The sequence below is a fragment of the Diadema setosum genome, chromosome 7, assembly GCF_964275005.1.
Source record: "Diadema setosum chromosome 7, eeDiaSeto1, whole genome shotgun sequence".
Lineage (NCBI taxonomy): Eukaryota > Metazoa > Echinodermata > Echinoidea > Diadematoida > Diadematidae > Diadema > Diadema setosum.
Genome location: NC_092691.1, coordinates 22,559,365 through 22,579,988, shown reverse-complemented (window position 1 = coordinate 22,579,988; position 20,624 = coordinate 22,559,365). Strand labels below are relative to the sequence as shown.

Below are 20,624 nucleotides of genomic sequence, written 5' to 3'. Positions count from 1 at the left end.
GCTACCCCCTACTTGTTCACAAAATACAGGCAGACATCTACAGTCAGGTGAAATATTCCGTGAGGCCAAGGGCTAAATGGAATATGGCACCAGACCTTTGGTATTCCTCATATTTCATTAGAGCAAGCAGGGGGTAGCAATGTTATCATTTTAGCACATGTGCACAAATATCAGCAACAATGTAAACATGAAATACAACGGGGCAATGACCTCACTAAATATGGGAAATATTAAGTGAGTGGCCTGTATTTTGTAACCGAGTACACTGGTATTGCAGAATATATGATAGATCAATGAGATTACAGAAATCATGATAACTAACAGAATTTGTGATCACCAAAATATTCTCATTGATTTCATGTGAAAGAAGAAAGTTAGTAAAGATTTATGTACAGGTCAGTGGGAGATTTAACATCACCTCCTGCAACCAATTTTGTACATGGTTTTGACGTATGTCTCTGTTGTGTATTTAAAAAACACAAACGTTGTATCTCTATTACTTTTTCTTTTTAGGCACAATTTAGAGGAAACCTGAAAACTTTATGTTCCTCTTACTTTGCTGCATTCATCAAAGCCAACTTGAGTGTAGGTGGCATTTGTTTATTTGTGTTTTTTGTTGTATTTTATTTCTTCCACCTCACCCTGGACAGACCAGCAGCAAAGCAAGCATCCAGACATCTGCCATTAAGGCTCTCCCCCTGTTGCTCCTCAACCTGGGACCAAACTACTTCTCCTCTGCACAGGAATATCTCCAGTAAGCATTCACTTGTATTTACTGTATTCCTAGATACTACGTATGTTACCATGTATCAAATCCAGGACACAGTTTCATGAAAGTTGGTAGCCCTGAAAAGTTGTCAGTCTCTAACAATTTACAATAAAATCCTTGTTGTTGATTGGCTGAGAAACTCTGGTCACTGACTGTTACTGTTATGGTGGTTGTCAGAGACTGAAAACTTGTCGGGGTTGACAAACTTTCATGAAATGGTGCCCAGGACGTCGTGAAAAATGTCTCTGAGGTTCTTCCAGGGCTTTCTCAGGACACCTTTATTGTGACTATAAAAAAAAAGAAACAACAACAACAACAACAAAAACGGAGGAACATTCATTACATAAAAATAGTTTTATTTCTCAAGAATTGACATCACTGTAGTCGAGAATCATTTCAACGTGAATGGACATATGCTTGTAAAGCACTCTGTACCATCGTATCTCATAGCCCCCTCTGTAGATCTGATTCAGACGAAGTCTGCTGCTGTCTGGCTGAAGTGTTGGGGGAGCTCTGCTGTGTCATGGCAGGAGCATGTGGCCTCAGCAGGTGAGATCTACACAAAAATTTAATTTTTCTCTTCTTTTTTTTTTGTAAACTCTTTTACTTTTTAAAGCTAACACATTGTTCTCACAAGGGCTCAAAATTCATCTTCCACCATTTGGAAATTGTTTGCAGTATATCGAAAGGGTTTACCAAGAAACTTAACAAGCTGTTAGTGATTTGCCAGGATAATGAGTTGATTTGGAGTATTTTGAGAACAAAGTGTAAAATATCAAAAATGGCATACCAGACTTTTATTTTTGAAGAGCCCTCCCTGTTCAGTAATAAGTAGATAGTAGAACAGTATGTGGTGATCACTTATGCCCTTGCACTTGTATTTTCCAACAAGCTGCATGCGATTCACTTTTGTGGAGAAGATGGATAGATACTGCTATGGCCCGATTTGTCAATTATTGATAATCGATTATAAAACATTATGTAGCAACCACGATCGGATATGTTCCGAGATTGCAATACTTTTTGTGTACCTTCTTGGCTGATATATTTTGAATTTTCGTCATTACCCATCGAAAATCCTGATATCACGGCATTATTTTACAAATTTCTTATGCATAGGTGTCCAATTTAGAGCAAATGTTAACAGTGTCTGCAGACGTGCTGAAACTATGTTTTACCTGTAACAATCTAAAATCATGGTGAATGCATGTTATATACCGTACAGTGTTAAGTCTGTGGAGTCAAAGCTGCTATTAATGGCATAATGTGTTATACAATGTACAGGGATTTGGATGAGGGAAACAAACCCTTGCATTCGGTGATAAGGTTGGACTGTTCTTACTGCTCGACTCGAAAGCAATCAGGTCCTTCTTCTGATGGGGTGTACCATCCTCCTCAGCAGGGCATTGTGGATCCATCTGTGGTCTCACTGTTCATGGTCCTACTGCAAAAAGATGTCCAGACAAGATTAGGTATGTCAAAAAGCGGACCATAATGACAGTGATGATGATGATGATGATAATTTTGATTAGGATGGTAGGTTTGATGGAAGTAGCAGGTGCAATGATACATAGTAGTAGCAGCTCTGCCATACATTTGGCAAAAGGAAGCAAAAGACAAATCATCCAAATTTGAAATTAGTAATTCTAAATTGTAGACATACTGTCTTCTACTTAGATGATTTCATTTTTTTTCTTTTAAGTGCTTGTTATGATGAACAATAGCTTGGAAATTTGTGTGAAAGTGATCTTTCTTGCATGCATATCTGCACAAATTTGTCTCAATCATACTTTTCTAAAAACTAAGCAAGCAAAGCAGTGATTTCTGTTTTATTGTTTAGATCCCTCAAATAGTTTACATTATGTATGTATGTATGTGAACATATGAATGATGATCTACTTTTCTCTTCTCTGTCACTAATGAAAGGGATGCTACACAGCTTGAAGCAGGTGTTGAGTCATCTGGACCTGAAGCACACAAACTCAGCCGTGACCAGCATCCTGAATGCTTACTTGAACCTGGTCGTCGACGACATTCCTCTTGTCCGACAAGTCTTCAGGTAGGATCGCATACATACATAGAGCTACATTGTACCTGGTCTTGCCATGTTTGCGGGAGGCTCCCTGAAGGTTGAACATATGTCCATGTCCTGATGAAAGATTATAGCAGTCTCCACCTGATTTGGTATTATCTTGGCCTATTGATATGCATGTTACATTCAAGTATCTTCCTGATTGCTCTGTGTAATTTTCCTGATTTTGATGTGTGAATAGTATGTACATGTATCCCTGATCTACGTAGAATTATTTCTGCAACACCCTTTCTTTGAACCATGTGCAACTCATTTAGTGTGTGACTGTTTGTGCCAAATGTGCCTGTGATCTGCACAGTTCTATACATTTATGTAGCATATGCACAAAAATAAATGCATTTATTTAGAAACCTGTAAATCTAGGCTAAAAAGGTCTGTTGGCTCAGTGAGAGGCTCACCCGATCTCTCAGTGACTGTTACGTGCTCTGAGAACAGGCTTGACCAGTGATGTGCCTTGGTCATTGATTGGCATGCACGCTGGATTGCTTTCTTCGCTCATTGACACATTAGATGTCTGGAAATGCCAATGAATAGAGATTAACTAATCCCCTTGATCCCTTTTGTGCTACCATGATGATGGCCTTCTTGTTGGACCGAGGCACATTGAGTAGGCTTGCTAACTTTACAAGTACTGTAGGTCGAGTTTGGATGGATTACTGAAAAGATACTGATAAGAATGTTTGGCATGTTATTATAGATATTTAAGATATTATAGTTGTTTAAGATATTCATTATTTATATTTATATTTATATTTGTATTTATTTGTTTTTAAGATATGTAAAGGAATTCAGGAATGCTCGAAAATTAAACGAATATCTGATGAGATGGCTCTTTGTAGGGAAACAGATAGAGGTCATACCTAATGAGGCACATCTATTTATGTTGAAAATGTCAATCTGTATTCTGTATTTCTTGCAGTCGTAACATCAAGCACCTGGTTGGAAATGGTGACCAGTGTAGTGATCTGAATGTCCAGGCAGTGGTCACTCAGCTCAAGTCGGCCTTTCTGACAGGCAAGTCATCGGGCAATGGACGGCTGCAGGAAACCGTGGTCAGCACCATGGGAGAACTTGGAAAGTGAGTTTGATGTACCAAACTCTTCTCTCGCAAAGGAAACACATTTTGTTTTATTGTGGCAGAGTTACAACTTCTCTATAGAAGGGAACTTTATTACTGATTTTTGTTTATTTGTGTTGCCTTTGAAAGTTTCCATTGCTTTCCTTTATCACTGTTTGGATGACGTTTGAAAAAATCTAACTTAGTTTTATTCAAATAATCAAGATATTATGGTGTAATGCCAATCGATTTTGAAAGTAGTACTGATCAATTTGTGCATACCTTGTTCATGCGAAACTCAGCGAACTCATGCACATGTTACATTGTGACACTCTTGTCTCTTTCACCCCCATAGTTGGCAAGCCGTTTAAGAGCAAATTGTAGCTTTAAAACAGAAGTGATATGGTAGTCAGGGTGTTTTGAAGTTGTCCAGAATAAATGGTTTTAGATACCAAATACCACTAAAAGTCATCTCCTGAAACATAACATCTTAACCTTTTGTCAGTGAAAATTTGCGTATGCAAAATTAAGATTATTTCAGCATGAGTAATCTTTAACGAAGTATGGTTTAAAACAAATTTACTGTTTCCAGACGAGTATGCAGGCAATGCTTTGCTGTTATGTTAATCCGTTGAGGACGGTTTGATTCTGCTTCAACACACATTTCCCATAGATGCTTGCCCGAGTATACTCGGACGAGTCCTCAACGGGTTAACTACCTCTGGTATTATGTTATGATGACAAGTACAAACTTCTGTTTGATTGGTCCAGAGTTGCAGAGGGAGAGCTGTTGATGGTGGTTATTATCAGTCTGCTTGAGAGCCTGCTGTCTCCCGTTACCATGGTAGCCTCCATTGCCTACATTCAGGTAAGCCATCTGCAAGGGATGGAGAACACCTCGGTCAGATTCTGATGAAATAATAATGTCACACCTGAATTTTTCATTTGATGTGTTGAATCCTGCAGAATGTGGTCTTTTGTCACAAGGTGTCCATATTTCATAAATCCATTGCGAACCTCAGATGTCTTTGCTTATTGCTTGCATTGCATCACACCCATTGATTTTTTTTTTTGGTTGTTTTGTTTGATAGACATTTATTCATGAACTGATGATGTTTATGGATGATATGCATTAGTTAAATGTTATTGAGTAAAACAATCCCCTTGAAATACACTTAGCATAGTAAAAAACCATTGAGTAAAATTTACCATATCGCAGACTGTTCCAAGATGCTAATGGTGGATGAATCCTAGAACTGTATGGTATTAGTTGTTGTGTTGTTTGGTTTTTTTTTTTAAAGAAATTTAATGTGCCTATGGTCATTTCATGAAATGCATGCTACTGTGTATAAAATTATATGACACATTGTGACTGCATTCATGTTGTACCAATAGCTTTTGAGCCTTAATTTTTCTGGGTGCATACATGTTTATTGCCAATTCTTGAACTAACTTTATAACTTTTGATATGTCATTACTGATTGCTGTTTATTAGGCAACATATGTTGTTGACTCTTGGGTGATCATTTAAAAATGATGTGTCATTATATTAAATATAAATTGTATTAATGAGTTTCTTAACATGACATCATGTTCAAAACACTATATCATGCTTAGTTACTTCCACAAAGAATACCAGCACCATTGTTTGGTATGCCCTGAAAAGGGACATATGATGAGTGGCTTTGCAGCACAGAATTTGAAGAAATGATATCATCCGCTCTTCAAATAGGAGATGAGTTGATTTCACAAACACCACAGACAACGTCAAATGCACTTTCACCTGATGTTGAGTCGCAAAACATTTGTGTTTTCATTATGTGCAGTGTTAAATGAGTGATGTGTATTGATGCCAACAAATAGGGGGGAAAAAGAATACTTATTTGCTATCCATTTGTTGATACGAAGGTGTCTCTTTCTGACTTCTAGCTCCATGCAATAGCAGAGGCTAAAGGTCAAAACATGGGGTCCATCTTGTCCCAGTTCAAGCAGCCGGTGTGCAAGTTCCTGGTGGAGGCTATGCATGAAGCAGTGCGGTCCTCCTGCCAAAGCCAGACCCAGAGCCAGGTAGAGACCCAGAGTACCCAGGACCAGGACCGGGACCCATGCCTGGAGACCATCACCAAGGTGGCCCACGCATTCAAGTTCAAGAACCTGGAGGCTTTCTACACTGTAAGTACAATGATCTCCCATGTGATCTTGCATTACTGTTCCCAATTCATGTAGGGGGCCATGTGCATTGAATTGAAGCTCCACTGTTTTGTTCTTACATTACTTTTCCTTACAACGGGAAGGCATTTCACCCTGTAAGTCTGTTCTTTCAGGCAAAATCCTTCCTCACTTGTGAATCAAAAAGACTTTGCACAGCAGTTATGCCTGTCGTGCTTTCACTGTACAATTTTGAGGCTAAAATTGTTTTCAGCGTAAACTGTTCCAAGTGGCAGTGTTAGAACTTCTTATAATGGAAGAATGATTTCACCCTTTTTTCCTGTGTTTGTTTGTATCATCACAGCGCACTTTAGAATTTCTTCTTCCCCATATTGTGAGCAAGGCTAGTCCAGAAGCAAGCATTCTACTCAAAGCTATGGCAAAGACGCTGAAAATGGTGAGTCCTTACACAATTCATCTGAATGGCGAGTTTCATATATTGCATGATTTTGTGTGATGTTATCTGCGCTGTGCAGCTGTTTATTCTTTCTTACGATAAAGTTGATCTGCAGACTGTAAGCATTTTGTAAGAAACTTGTGAGATATTGTTCTGCCTTTTCTACCACATCAATTGCGACATATTTTTGATCATATCGGGTAAAATAACAAAATCTTGTTGGAGACTATGGTTAATGTAAATGCTGAGAAGCAACTAGATATGAATATGTGGGACAAGATAGGACGGGAAAGGGTCAGTAGACCATCAGAGTTAGATTGCTCCATTCCTTCTTGAGACATGGCAGTGTGCAGTGTACTTGTCTTTCATTGAAGTGTCCTATTGCTCACTGAAAATTTCCAAAATGCAACAATGTGTGATACAGAGCCATCGCGAGATGCTGGTGGAAAACTTCAAGTTCATCTTCTCATATCTGGTGAGAACCCAGGGCAAGACGGAGCTGGAGAAAGCACTTCACTACATCCAGGTAAGGAGTGCCTAGATGTAGAAGGAATCCTCTCTGCTAACCCCCCCCCCCCCCCATTTGTGTTGTAGGAGTAGTTAACAGAAAATGAAATCAGTGCAAACAATAATCATAAATCACAAAGATATTTGTATTTTTCTTAACACTGTTTTAATCAAAAGATGTGATAGGTAGGCCCTACAAGGAAGTTAAGGGGCTTCTACATATTCATTTAGAATGTATTGTTACAAGATTCACTATTTTGTTACTCTTATGTAGCATTTTCATTGCTAGGGATTTCGTAAAGTCAAGAGCTGCATGGAAATTGCACTATTAGTTTGTTTATTTGTATGTATGTTTTTTTAAGCCTCCGCCACGAAGTGTCGCCGGAGGCATTATTTTTTTTTTTTTTGGGGGGGGGGGGGTGGGTGCAAGTTTTACTGTAATGCTGTCTCAAAGTTTTCTCTTTGAAAAAAAAAAAGAAGAAAGAAATAAATGTTCATTTTGTTGGCTGTCCCTTTGCAGAGTGAGACAGAGATTGAGCTAGGTAGTCTTCTGAGGATGGACTACCAGAGCCTTCACAATGAACTTCTGCTACATCTCAGCCACAACTTCTCCCAGGTAGGAATGCTGCAGACTGAACCTCACACTTACACTCCTTACTTGCCTTACGTACCCACAGATTGTACAATTAAACCCCATTCACACTTAAACTCTAACCTGTAAATTTGGAAGTTTTTGGCATGTATATACATGTACACATGTATTGTATGGTGCTGGTTATCTCTATTGTTCTTCATATTTTGCGCTTGTGTATAAGGAGCGACATATAGTGGTATATGTAGAGTATCGCTACCTGTGGACATTCATTCAGACATGGCTCAATTATATGGAGTAAAACTGTTCAGGACTGATGCTTATAGAGTAAAAGACCAGTTTGCTCAATATCCAGCTTGATTTGCATTCATTTTGTTTTGAAGAATAGTATATGTTAGCCCTGGCAATGGTAGCTGTCCATTGCCTTATTTCTGCCTAGGTACAAGTTGCAATGACCTTTTGTGCTGTGATTAGAGTGTTATTGCTTTCAAGCATTTTTCACAAATTCTGAGCTAACTGCATGAAATGAAACCAGGACAACACTATTTGATTCTAAACACTTTTCACACCTATAACATCATTGTGTATATTTATTCAAATGTATATTGTTAGGCCATCTAGCTATGTAGATTACTTTTCTCATATGCACTTTTTTCCCCAGTTACAAATACTTTGTTAGCTGGTTAACAAAGACTATTAGTGCTAAACTGGAAGCCAGCCAGTTTCCAGTCATGAATAAGATCTGTCATTGTAGAGTAAGGGAATGTAAAATCCAAACTACTACATCTTCATCAGTATAGAGGGGTCTAGACTATTGTTTTTTTTTTTTTAATTCTTGTGATGTGAGATTTGTTCTATTAATTCTCCCAGGTGTTTAGTGGACTGGCCATGTTAGCTTCCCGTGATGATACGTATAAGGGACCTAGGCCCATCACAAAGCCTGATGACATGGCAGACTTCCTACAGCCAAGACTACTGGGGATTCTAGCTTTCTTTGACTCACAGCTCCTCAACAGCAGAATACCCATTCAAGATAAGAAACTAGTAAGACAATGTACCTCAGTTTTTGTCTAGTAGCAGTGGATTTTTTTTTTTAAACTTGAAGAGATATAAAGTTATTGAATGTGAAAATGCAAGATGTCAGTTGTAGAGTAAATGGTTTTTTGTTGTGACACTTTCATGGTTATGTTATGTATATTCACTTCTCGTGACATCTTTGATCTATTCCATCTTGTTTGTTACTGCTTTCATCTATCTCTGTTTATCTACACCTCCTTTATTCATGTATGCATTTATTGTGAAATCTATATACTTCTTTCTCTATTTCTCTGTGTCTGTCCATGGATATATATGTTTCTCAATTTCTATAGAAGTTACAGTTTCTTTGTATTTATCTATTCCTTTGTAATTTTTTTTTTTTTTTTTTTTTTTTTTTTTTTTTTTAGTACTTGCTCCCTCTCTTCTGCACATTTTGTATTTTTTGCTGGAACTGTCTCTATTTCTCTCTTTCCATATCAAAGCTTGAATCTATCTCTGAATTTGTATGTCTCCATTTTGACCAAATATAGGGTGCCTTTGAGCACTCTCCTAAAGCAAACTGTACTGTACCAAGACCTGCGCCAGAGAAGCACTTGAACGCTCCTAAAGTGTACTGTACCATACCATACTGAACCAAGCCAAAAGGGGACCACTTCCCTATGTGCTCTAAAATGGTACCTAAAGCATACCAAATGTTTGCATTTGAAGAATGCGCGTAACATGCACATTTACGTCATAATGCGAAGAGTTCATTTTCTTTGTTCAGGACATCTGTAAGTAGTTTAAGCGCACCAGGTGAATGACCATTTTTGCTACAAAATGCATGACCCCATCTAAAAATAACTCATGAAGTACTCATGATGAACTCATGCTTTTTCAATAGAGCGCTCGAAATTCTCCAAATCTGGCACAGTTCAGTATGGTATGAATTGGTTCATTTTAGAGCGCTCAAACTCACCCATACTCATGTGTCCTCCTCTTATCTGGACTGTGTTAATTAATGTCAGGCCATGGAGAGTCTGGTGTGTATCATGAGACTGATGGGAGCACGTCACATCACTGGACTAAGGGTCAAAGTGATGACCACCCTCAAGATTGGGCTGAGGTACAAGGAGCATGGCTTCCCCGCCCTCTCCTGCAAGGCCTGGGACTGCTTTGTGCACAGGTGGGTGAAATTTGACAATACGGGCTATCCTCCTCTGGTCTGTCAGGCACTGTATTTTCATTTATTTTTTGTTTCATTAATTTATTTCAGTGATAGATTCATCTTTGTATATACATATAGTGTATTATGCTTGTCTATCCATTATCTATCCATCTATCTATCTATCTGTCTATCTATCTATCTGTCTATCTATCTATCTATCTATCTATCTATCTATCTATCTATCTACTGTTGTATCTATCTATCTATCTATCTAGCTAGCTAGCTAGCTAGCTAGCTAGCTAGCTAGTTATCTTTTTATCTGTATGTCTATGTGTCTTGTCATCTATGTACATGTATTTATCTATCTTTATCTGCCTCTGCCCCTTATTCTCTTCCTATCCCTCTTACTCCCTTTCTCTTTCTTTTTAGCTAGTTAACAGCTTATTCACTTAATTTACTTCTCTCGTAGCTGAGCAAGTAAAATCAATCCATCATCCACTAATCAGAAGAAACACCAAAAATATTCAATGGTACAAATAATTATGCTGTCATCTGAAGATAGGTGATCAAGTGGTGAATGAGATATTTGTCTTTGATACCTTACATGATTGGCTGACAGTGTGGAAGTTCCTTCACTGGGTCCCATGCTGAGTCAAGTGATCGTCACCCTCCTACCTCTCCTCAACCAGCTTCCCCAACAGACCAGTGCCATCATACAGTTCCTCATCATTGAAAACAGGTCAGAATACACCGTTTGAGTATTTCCTGCTATATGTTATGCAGGATTTACTTTACTTATTAGTGTCACTACTTTGTAGTACACAAAAGTGCTCTGGTTAAGAGTGGAAGCCTCTGAGTGATAGATTTTGACACCAGGCAATTCAGGGATATTTGCTTATAAAATCATTTCTGAGAGTATTGATTTTGTTCATGTTTCAAAATTTTCCAGGAACCACTTGCATGTTTTTATTTCCATGCTAATTTAGGAAATCACAAACTTTTCGAAAAATCTCAATATATGAAATATTCACCGTTTATCTATTTATTTTTTTTCAAACTGCAGTTCAGTATTTTTGTAGAGTCTAACCAAATATAGGGAACATTTACCCATACCAGAGCAACAAGGATGATTTGTTGTAATGCAAATGGCAAAACTGCATTGATAATGTTATTCAATACCTGAAAATATCACAAAACTCATTCTGTTTTTAATAGCGAGTCTTCAAAATAAGTTTAATTCTGGGAAACATTTCAAATCTGAATTTGTACGGAGAGAATAGAGGTATTTTAAACCATCTGACAACCTGTTCTTAATGATATCTCTTTTTTTTTTTTATGCTCCCTGTAGTGTTACAAAAATTATCAATTATAGAACATTACACATTTTCAAAGTTCAACTTGTATTACTCTGAAATATAGTACTTAAATTTATTTCCACATAATATATTGACACAGTTTCCCCCCCCCCCAATTTTCAACCCCAGAGATGCTCTAAGCGATCGCTTCAATGAGATCTACTTCCTGCCAGACATTCCCGAGCTGCGAGAGGTCAATTCTGTCCTGAAGGAGCATAGGGAAGACCCTTCCAGCCAGCCTGACCTTCGAACCCTGTTACGGAGGTCACTGAAGGGGGTCACTCACGAGAGCGTGGACGTCAGACTTCATGCTCTCTCCAACCTGAGAGATTTGCTCCGAGCAAATCAGGTGACCTATTCTTCTGATCACATGTTCAATGACAGCATACATAATGTGGAAAGGTTTATGTGTATTGAAGACAAATCGGTCAGATGGTTAACATGAATAACTCAGTGTTGCATTTATTTCAATTGAGAAACTTAACCATTAGAGGATAATTAGTTGACACCCTAAAATATGCTCTCCTTAGACCACCACCTGAAGATACATTGTACGTAGCACTGGTCCGGAATGGAGAATCATATTTTCAGTGTTCTTCTGTTCAGTCGTAATAACAGTCATTAAAAAGTTTGGCAGGCGACATAAGAAATAGTGATGTGTTACCCAGGATAGGTACTTAATCTTAGCAAGGTAATTATTTGATTCCTTGTATTTATCACCTGTTCATCAGTAACTATAGTGAATTTCTGCTTTACAATCTATTTATGTGTCATTTCGGGTTATTGGTGCTCTATAGTAAATTAAAAAAAGAATTTCAGTGAAATTTTGAAAAGTCCTATTGATCACATTTCACTGCTTATTTATCTAAGAATGAAATGTTACAGTTGCATGTTCATTCAGGTTTGAATGTAGCTTACAACCCAGTAATACTCTTTTCTGATGTCCATGCATACTTAAACTATTCGCAATCAGTTGTAGTTATGCAAGTACATGTATTGAAAAACCAGAAACATTCGCAGCATGAAACTTTAGCTAATTGGAACAGATGGCTTTTTTTTTTTTTGCAACATGAACCTTTCGCAAATTGCCTCTAGCATTCGGTGCATTTTCGAAATATGTAATCCTCTTGAGAATCTTATTGCTGAGCAAAGATGTATGCACATTCTCTACAATATATTTACTTGATGACCTCTTTATTTGTCTTTGTGATATTTCAGGCAAGCCTTCACGAGTATGTTATGGGGAACGAGACAGTGGCACCAATCATCAGTGAACTTGTGTCTGTGGTGAGAATAACTTTGTGTGAAAGCCGTTATGACTGTGGCTTGTGCACATAGGGCAAACCTTTGTAAGGTCACATGTACACACATCTCCATGTCACCACCCCCAATAGGAACCGTAGGCATTATTTCTGTACGATGTTCCTCTTATTTGATGAAGCTTCATAGCACTTTTGTAGTTTTTATCATAACCATGTTTGTAATGTATATGTGCCTCAGTGTTTTTGTCTTAGATACAATTCATTCTCATAGAATTTGGGTCAAACACTGAGAGAATTTCGTCAGTGAAAGTGAACTGAGCTATTAGGTTATGAACCTTATGACATAATACAAATGAATAAGAATTGATGGAGTATACATGCATAGTGTGAAAGAATATTCTTTAACATTGTTTGCCCATTTGTATTTAGTGTGCAGACTTTTAAGTAAGATGTAAAAGCAGTGTTGATACAACTTGTCCAAAAGTCAGCCCCAGCATTCTGCAACGTTTTGTTTATCTGGACACTCTATAAATGACACTTTCATGTGAATTCATTTTTACTAGTAAACACAAGCACCAAAAAAATGGTGTTTTACACAAGTACCGAAAGCAAGGTGTTGTATGCAAAACTGCCTTGCTTCAAGGCTGTCTCTTAGGGATAGTGTTTTCTGAAATTCCGGTGCCCAACCCTTATTTAAATACCTTTCCTAAGCCATATATGCATATCTGTGCACTCATATTGGATAACACCTGCTTTAAAGATTTAGACTCCTCAGACAGTCTTTATGTCAGTATGAATGTGATGAAGTTGTATTCTGTCTGACTTTTCCATGTCCCAGCTGCTATCTGGTTGCCATGACTCTGATCACAAAGCCCAGAACTTGTTTGGGGAGTGCCTTGGGGTCCTTGGTGCCATAGACCCTGGGAGACTGGACCTAAGCACCTCGTCTATGAAGAAGGACATGTCTCGCTTCCATGTAAGTGTCCGTGTCCGTTCTAAATTTCCATCATTTTTATGTGTGTATGATGTCAAACCTGATGCAAATAAATTTACATGGTTATGACATGTCCAGCCATGACTAGTAAACTATGTGTATCATGCTACAATCCACTGAATCATTGAGAAATTTTGTGAGGTTTCGAAAGGTGCTGTCGCTTTGATGCTCTGATTAAATATCCATTTGGGATGAATATTTGTGGAAGTGACGATTACTGATGAATGACATAATTTATGAAACAATTTAAGTATGTGTACATGGGTTTTTTCTATACAGGCTAGTGTAGAGGACTCTAACTTTGCATTCGACCTGATCAATGACTTGGTGAGGGCATTTCTGGCAGCAGCCGACCCCAGGTCTCAAGACTGCTCAGCATACGCCATCCAGGAGATGCTACAAATATTCCAATGTCGTGATGTCAGCAAAGTTGGGTGCGTTAGACTGATAGTAGCAATTATTAAATTGTAAAACACACAGGTAAGAAAGTTCTTGTGGATGTGGGGGCTTGAAGCTCGGTCTTGGAGTTCTTGCCAATCTTTCTCTTGAACGTAAAGAGCAGAATGATGTTTGGGATTATTGCAAAGAGGATTTCCCTGTCAGTAGTATAGAATGGCGCTGTAAACACACCTGCTAGTATTCATCAGGTGGAAATTCTAGGCTTTTCAGGGTGTCTTGATCATATTGGCATCCACTTGTAATCTGGCATACCATCAAGGAGTCAAAGAAGTTGAGAAAGATGGGATGGTTGTATTTACCCAGGGTAGCCTCTCCAGTGTTAGCACTGCTCTTTCAAAGGGCCAAGCCATTATTAATACCCCAGCATTGCTAGAAGAGGGAACACCATTGGTGAAACATTTTGTCCCAAGGATGTACTGAAGCACCTTGGAGGATTCATGCTTAGAATGACCAAATTTAAAGTCTAAAGTCTTTTCCACTATACCACAGTGTTTCCACCAAACATATGTACAAAAGTTGAGCAAATCTGTAATGACCCAAAAGAAACAAAAGGGCATTCAAAGTGTCCATCGTGGCACCTTTTAAAACTGTACAATAGTGGTATGCTGGAACATCAAAGTTTGAAATGCTTCTGTGGATCAGGGAAGGTTATAAGTCCCCTGACAAAACCTTACTGATTCTCAACTTATGATTGAACCTACATGTACCTGTCTTTTAATGAATGCTAGTCAATTTAGTCAGTATTTTGATATTCTAAGGGTGTATAAATCCAGCTAGGTAAAGATAGTTTTTAAAATGGGATTGCTACAACAAAGGGATTTGTGATCCAAAAATTGAAACAAACATGAGTAGAATATGCTTTTCAGACACAGGAGAAATCAAATCTGTTTAAATATTAAAAGTAACCCAAGCAGTTAGGTTTTAACTTTGCAATTCTGGAAAAATACAGATATGACAGCATTCAAATTTAGTGGGAAGTTCCCTCAATTGTATGTTTGCATGATCCCAAGAAAGAGTTCTCAGCTGTGAAAACAATAGAAATGAAAGAAAGATGATGCATCACACCCTTTTGATTGGTCATCTTTGGAACAGACCTGGTCAGCAGCTGTGGCAGCGCTTTCCAGAGCACATCCAAGAGATCCTCCTCCCCCACCAGCACACGAAATACATCCCCTCCACGGCATCATCCATCGTCAAGGTGACCACTCATCCCATCTACCGCAGCAAGAAGGCCAAGACCTACAAAGAATGGGTCTGCACCTGGACCAGCTATCTTGTGACTAAGGCAAGATTACGGCTATTTTGTTTTCTTGAATTGAGCTGAGCTTGTACCCTGTTTGTGTCTTGTACATTATCTTTTATTTGTTCTTATTTGGTCCTGTTCTGGTAGTTTCTAGTGGGAGAACAGATGAGAGTTGATGGTTTGTTGTGTGTGCTTATGTTACACCTTACTGTGGAAAAACGTGAAATACAAATTAGCAGGAAATATAAAATCAATGTGACATACAGGGCAATATCATACTCATGAGGACCGCTTTTAAGGTGCATTGTTCATATTTTTGCCTCAAGGGATCTCAGTTGCATGCTATGACCGAAGGAGCTTGCTCCCAGGGTCAGTAAATGGAGTTGAAATCCCAAGCAACAATAATATCAAGCAAGTAAAATTGAAAGAAATTTTATATGTTTGATTGTGATCACACCAGCCAGTGGAGTTCACACATCACAAGCTGCCAAAGACATTTGAATCGTAATTGCATTGGACAGGGCTAACCTGTCTAGCTACGGAAGCCAAGCTTTTGGAGAATTACTTGAGGTGAGGGGATCACGCATGATGTAGGCTCCATACATTAATACTGATTTTTACTCAAAACGCCACTAATTTGTGCCTCACAGGTGAAGGCAGACAAACCGGGAAAGATCTTCCGTGCCTGCAGCATGATCATCAAGCATGATATCCACACAGCCATGCTTCTGCTTCCCTACACTCTTCTCTACGCCCTCCTGGATGCTAACGAAGATGACAAACAGGAGGTGATTATTATACAACAATGGTGTGCCATCATAACTCATTGTGCAGGCGACTCCTGTTGTAACAAAATCCTTAGGAGTGACAGTTTTCATTTGTTATATCCAAATTTTGTTATAAGCCAGCTAGGTACATGTAAGTACATGTATATGATGCAATATTTGGTACCCTGGGGTACCAAATGAAAATTCGCCATTTTGTTGAATTAATTATTTTTTTTTTCAGCGCTGTACCCTGGCTTACCAAAAAATGTGTCAAAATATTTTTTTAGTATTATTATGCACAAAAATGTTTTCTTATTTGTGATTATGCAACAATTAATGCATGCAAGTGTACTTCGAAAAACACCTATGGTGCTAGTTCATTGCTACGACTTTGCCGTATCCGAATTCGGAATCGGCGTATATGAATTCGGATACGCATTATAAAATAATGGGCATGAGATGGCGCTGTACAACGCGGTACCCCGGGTTACAACGGTACCCCGGTGTATGGCGTGCCGAATCATATGAAGATTAATACTGATAGATGATAATTTTGGAATCTGAATACTTACTTCGTTGTATGATAAGAATTTTATTATTATTGTGTCCGTTACATTGGGAGTACACTGTACTATAAAAGCATGTCACTTTCATGATTTTATGGCATCAAAATTATTTGTCTTTTGACAGTAGTTCTTTTGCTCTGGACCATTTTTTTTTTTTTTTTGTCCTTGTCCATTTATGAAAATAATTATAAGCATTTCAATTATCCTTAATACATTTGTAAAACAACTGAAAAAATATCTCTTGATTTTATGTTGTTGTGAGTTGTCTTCTTGGTATCAAAGCCAGGCCATGTATGGTGATAGCAATAGCTCATTATCTGTAGTAAATCATTGTTAGTTACATGCCAGCTGAAGTCACACTGCAAGTAAATTCCTGCCTCTGTCACATGTCCTGATGACAGATTCAGAACGAGATTTTGGCGGTGCTGACACATGCGGAGAAGGTTGAAGATCAGAGGTCTAGTCAGGAGAGACACATGAGCGCCCAGACGGTGTTCTCGGTCCTAGATCACATGACCAACTGGAAGAGACAACGTGCGCAGATTCTGCAGGCCTCCAAGAGTAGGCGGGTTGCTGGCAATTCAGGTGAATAGTGATATCAGCGACAGAGCTTGTTGGTCCTCTGACTGTCAGAACAGCAGGCCTATGTGGTTGATTAATTTTGTTGATTTCCTCATTCATGTTGACTAGTGGTATGTATTACATCGTAATCATAGTAAATCCGTGTACTGAATGGGAGCCATGTGCCCTTTCTCTTTTAGCAAATTATGGAAACCTTACTAATGATTTTTAACCCATTGAGGACTGGCTGATTTTGCTACAACAGGCATTTCCCATCTTCACCTGCCCGAGTATACTCGGGACTCGTCTTCAACGGGTGAACAAGCAAAAGCTCATTGTCAGACCATTAGCTTGATTGTGTCAGAGATTGGTGTTAGATGGGTTGAATAAAATCAGCAGAGCTGCAAATTGACTGGAATGTACATGAAAATACAAGATGAATTTTGTTTGAAAGTGTTAAGAGCTCTTTACATGTACTGTAATATGCTCACCGCCAACAGCAGTTGCAAGGACCTGTAAAATAAGATAGAAGGAAATTGAGGAAAGTCTTTGTATAAAGTACGAGCAGCCAGCTCATACTCTCAGTTACATCATGACTTTTTGTATGTTGAGATCAGCTGTCAAATCTTTTTCACCCTTAACCCTATTCTAACTGGGGGGGGTCAAATTTACCCCCCCCTCGACGTTTCGCGCCACGATTTCGCAACGCGCAAAGATTTTGCCGCGTCGTTTCACGACTTTTTTCATTGAAGTCTCCCGCATATTTTGAGACCAAATTTGCGACGTCCGGGTACACCGTTTTGAAGTTACGTAATGTTTTGCATATGCATGTCAACCAAAAAACAGCTCAAATTCATGATATCGTGTGCAAATCCAATGCAAATTGTGTTTTTTGGTTAAATTGATATAAATTAGATCATTTCAACTTTTAACCATTGAAATTAATTAATTCTAGTGTAGATAAGCCTGAAAAAGTGCCTGCAACAAATTTTGGCAAAAAAACAATAGAAAACTAAAGGCCGAAAAAACAATAAAATACATAAGAAATTAACAAAACAATAAAAAACAAAAGAAATTGATTTCGATTGTGCTATTTTTTTACATGAAAATTGTTTGATGTGTCTTGAGGAATTCTGACACAAAAATTTAGCAATCCTCCAGTCTTTTTAATGGAGTTATAGGTGAAAATATGATTTCATGCACAAATTTGCATAATTAATTTATTAAAAATAGAAAGGCAATATTTTTCTATTGTATGACCATGTAATCTTGTCGTTGACATCCAGCTTTATCTTCAGGCAAAATTTCGCGGCGATGGCGCGATCTGCGGCCAAGATCTGAAGGGGGGGTCAAATTGACCCCCCCTCAGTAAAAACTTGGTCTCAAATAGCCCAGTTAGAATAGGGTTAAAATGCATGGTGAAGTTTCATATGTATTTATCCATTCTCAAAAATATGTATACATTTTCTGCTGTTCCAGGCTCAGAACACTTATGAAACTTCCTTCTTCTTTCATTATTTGTATGTATAAGTTGAATGTCTACATATCATTTCACTTTCAAAACTATATTTTGCTGCACATAAGCCTTTTGGTGATAAAACGAAATATTCACAGCTTCAGGAGTCATTAAAGTGTGATGTGAGTACTTTCTAATCCTTGTCTCTGGGTTTGTTCACAACCATATCTTCTTCAGCTGAGATTGCAGCTGTTGAGAGCCACCTGAAGTGTGTCAAGGAGTTCCTGCAAGAGATCCCACAGGACATCCTAGCGAGGGCATCCTTCAACTGCCGTGCCCATGCCAGGGCACTTATGCACTTTGAGTCATACATCTCAGCCAACAGACAGGATGTTCAGCAGCACCTGGGCTTCCTGCAGGTCAGTTCTCTAGTCTGCTGTCTTTTGATTTTTCGAGTCTAAGGCAATTATCCCAGACCCTTCCCAAGAACCTAACCCTAATCTTGAACCTAATCCTTACCCTAACCCAAACTGTAACCCTAATCTTTACTCTAACCGTTTCACTAACCAGTAACTAGCCGGGGGGATAATTGCCCTGGGGGGGGGGGGGGGGGGGGTTGGTGATTGCTTTGATACGTAGTTATGTTATCAAGAGATCCCACCCCATCAAGATAAAGAGATCAAATGTGGCAGAGAAAAAAGTTAAAACAATTTTTTTTTCTTTTTTTTTTGGGGGGGGGAGTATCAATGATGAATGTGACACTTGCTCTTTTTAAGATATCCAACTGTATGAACTAATTCTTCTTTCTTTAGGGGATATCACACATAAGCCTTGGTTCTCATACACCCATGTAATCTATGAAGACTTCTGTAGTTGCTTAAGTTTAGTTTATATTGGTGTCAGAGAACATGCTTTGTAGTCAATTGTGAAACCCTTATTCTGTGAGACAGAACAGCATCTTCAGATCAGTTTAATACCACCTTTCTGGTCACACAACTCAACTGCCGCATGTCTGCTTTTAATCGTGATTTGATGTCCTGCAGAAGCTGTACATTGCCATGGATGAACCTGATGGAGTCCTGGGAGTCTCTGCCATCCGCCTCCAGGAACCAAGCCTAAGGGAGCAGATTCACGACCATGAGAGCACTGGTGAGATATAAAGCATACAAACATATTCTATGACAAATAGACAAAGGTAGATAAGTAGATAGATAGATAGATAGATAGATAGATAGATAGATAGATAGATAGATAGATAGATAGATCTACAAAGAGGGATACATTGATACACATAGACGAATGGATACAAATGTATATGCAGTATATATTTATATAATATTGACTGGCCTCGAAGGAGATACCAGAAAATATTCTTTCAGTGTGGGCAATATTTATCTGGTATCTCCCTCAAGGCCAGTCAATATCATAATTATTACCTATCCCCTATAGGTAAATTAAGAAAATATGTGAATACAGCTATACACTATGATATAGATCAAGCCACATTTGACTACCTGTAGATCATCAACATGTCGAATAATTGAAAAATTGTTCATCAATGTATATCATTCAACTCCAACTTCAAAGATACATATGTAGTTGTAACAGGCGAACCTCAAACATCTGAACGCTTTTACACTTTATTTTTACTTCTGTTTGAATTTGGAGAGTTGTAAAACTGATGGTCACTCTGCAATTATTGAGCACAAATGGACTAGTCATTGTTTGACGCGTAGTGCTGCTGTAAGTGGTCAACCTTGTATGAGTTGATTTATCAGCGTTCTTCTGCGGTTGTGTAACCGACACCCAGCGACGTCCTGGAATGTTTTCTTTTCATGGTCGATCGGAATGTTTACATTTAATACTCTTTCTCTTCCCACCTCCCTGTGTAAAGTGAATGGCGAAAACCGGAAGATTGCACTGTTTGCACACATTGTTTTGTGTACGGTACGGTGTGTGTAACCGACACGCAGCGACGTGGCGAAAACCAGCAGAGGCGAACGAATATTGCCTGCTGACCTTTAACCCTGCAAAATAACAACTGCTGACCTTTAACCCTGCAAAATATCAACTGCAATTGCCTCGCAAAACTACCTCGTATAGGTAATAATCGTATATATTTACACACACATGTGCATATGATAACATAGATTG

General features: G+C 38.5%; 1 protein-coding gene across 1 annotated transcript in view; it reads left to right on the top strand.

The window, feature by feature from the left end:
- The window catches only part of LOC140231118 (serine/threonine-protein kinase ATR-like), a 72,399-nt gene that overhangs the window by 31,410 nt on the left and 20,365 nt on the right, over nt 1-20,624 (top strand). The window contains exons 18-39 of the mRNA XM_072311271.1: nt 651-754; nt 1,220-1,318; nt 2,054-2,241; nt 2,696-2,828; nt 3,781-3,939; nt 4,690-4,786; nt 5,848-6,090; nt 6,431-6,523; nt 6,948-7,049; nt 7,551-7,646; nt 8,493-8,666; nt 9,668-9,825; nt 10,427-10,546; nt 11,292-11,511; nt 12,381-12,449; nt 13,263-13,400; nt 13,698-13,852; nt 14,970-15,162; nt 15,771-15,908; nt 16,855-17,038; nt 18,708-18,889; nt 19,514-19,619. Coding sequence (XP_072167372.1) covers nt 651-754; nt 1,220-1,318; nt 2,054-2,241; nt 2,696-2,828; nt 3,781-3,939; nt 4,690-4,786; nt 5,848-6,090; nt 6,431-6,523; nt 6,948-7,049; nt 7,551-7,646; nt 8,493-8,666; nt 9,668-9,825; nt 10,427-10,546; nt 11,292-11,511; nt 12,381-12,449; nt 13,263-13,400; nt 13,698-13,852; nt 14,970-15,162; nt 15,771-15,908; nt 16,855-17,038; nt 18,708-18,889; nt 19,514-19,619 — 3,151 coding nt within the window. The remainder of the gene's footprint in view (nt 1-650; nt 755-1,219; nt 1,319-2,053; nt 2,242-2,695; nt 2,829-3,780; nt 3,940-4,689; nt 4,787-5,847; nt 6,091-6,430; nt 6,524-6,947; nt 7,050-7,550; nt 7,647-8,492; nt 8,667-9,667; nt 9,826-10,426; nt 10,547-11,291; nt 11,512-12,380; nt 12,450-13,262; nt 13,401-13,697; nt 13,853-14,969; nt 15,163-15,770; nt 15,909-16,854; nt 17,039-18,707; nt 18,890-19,513; nt 19,620-20,624) is intronic.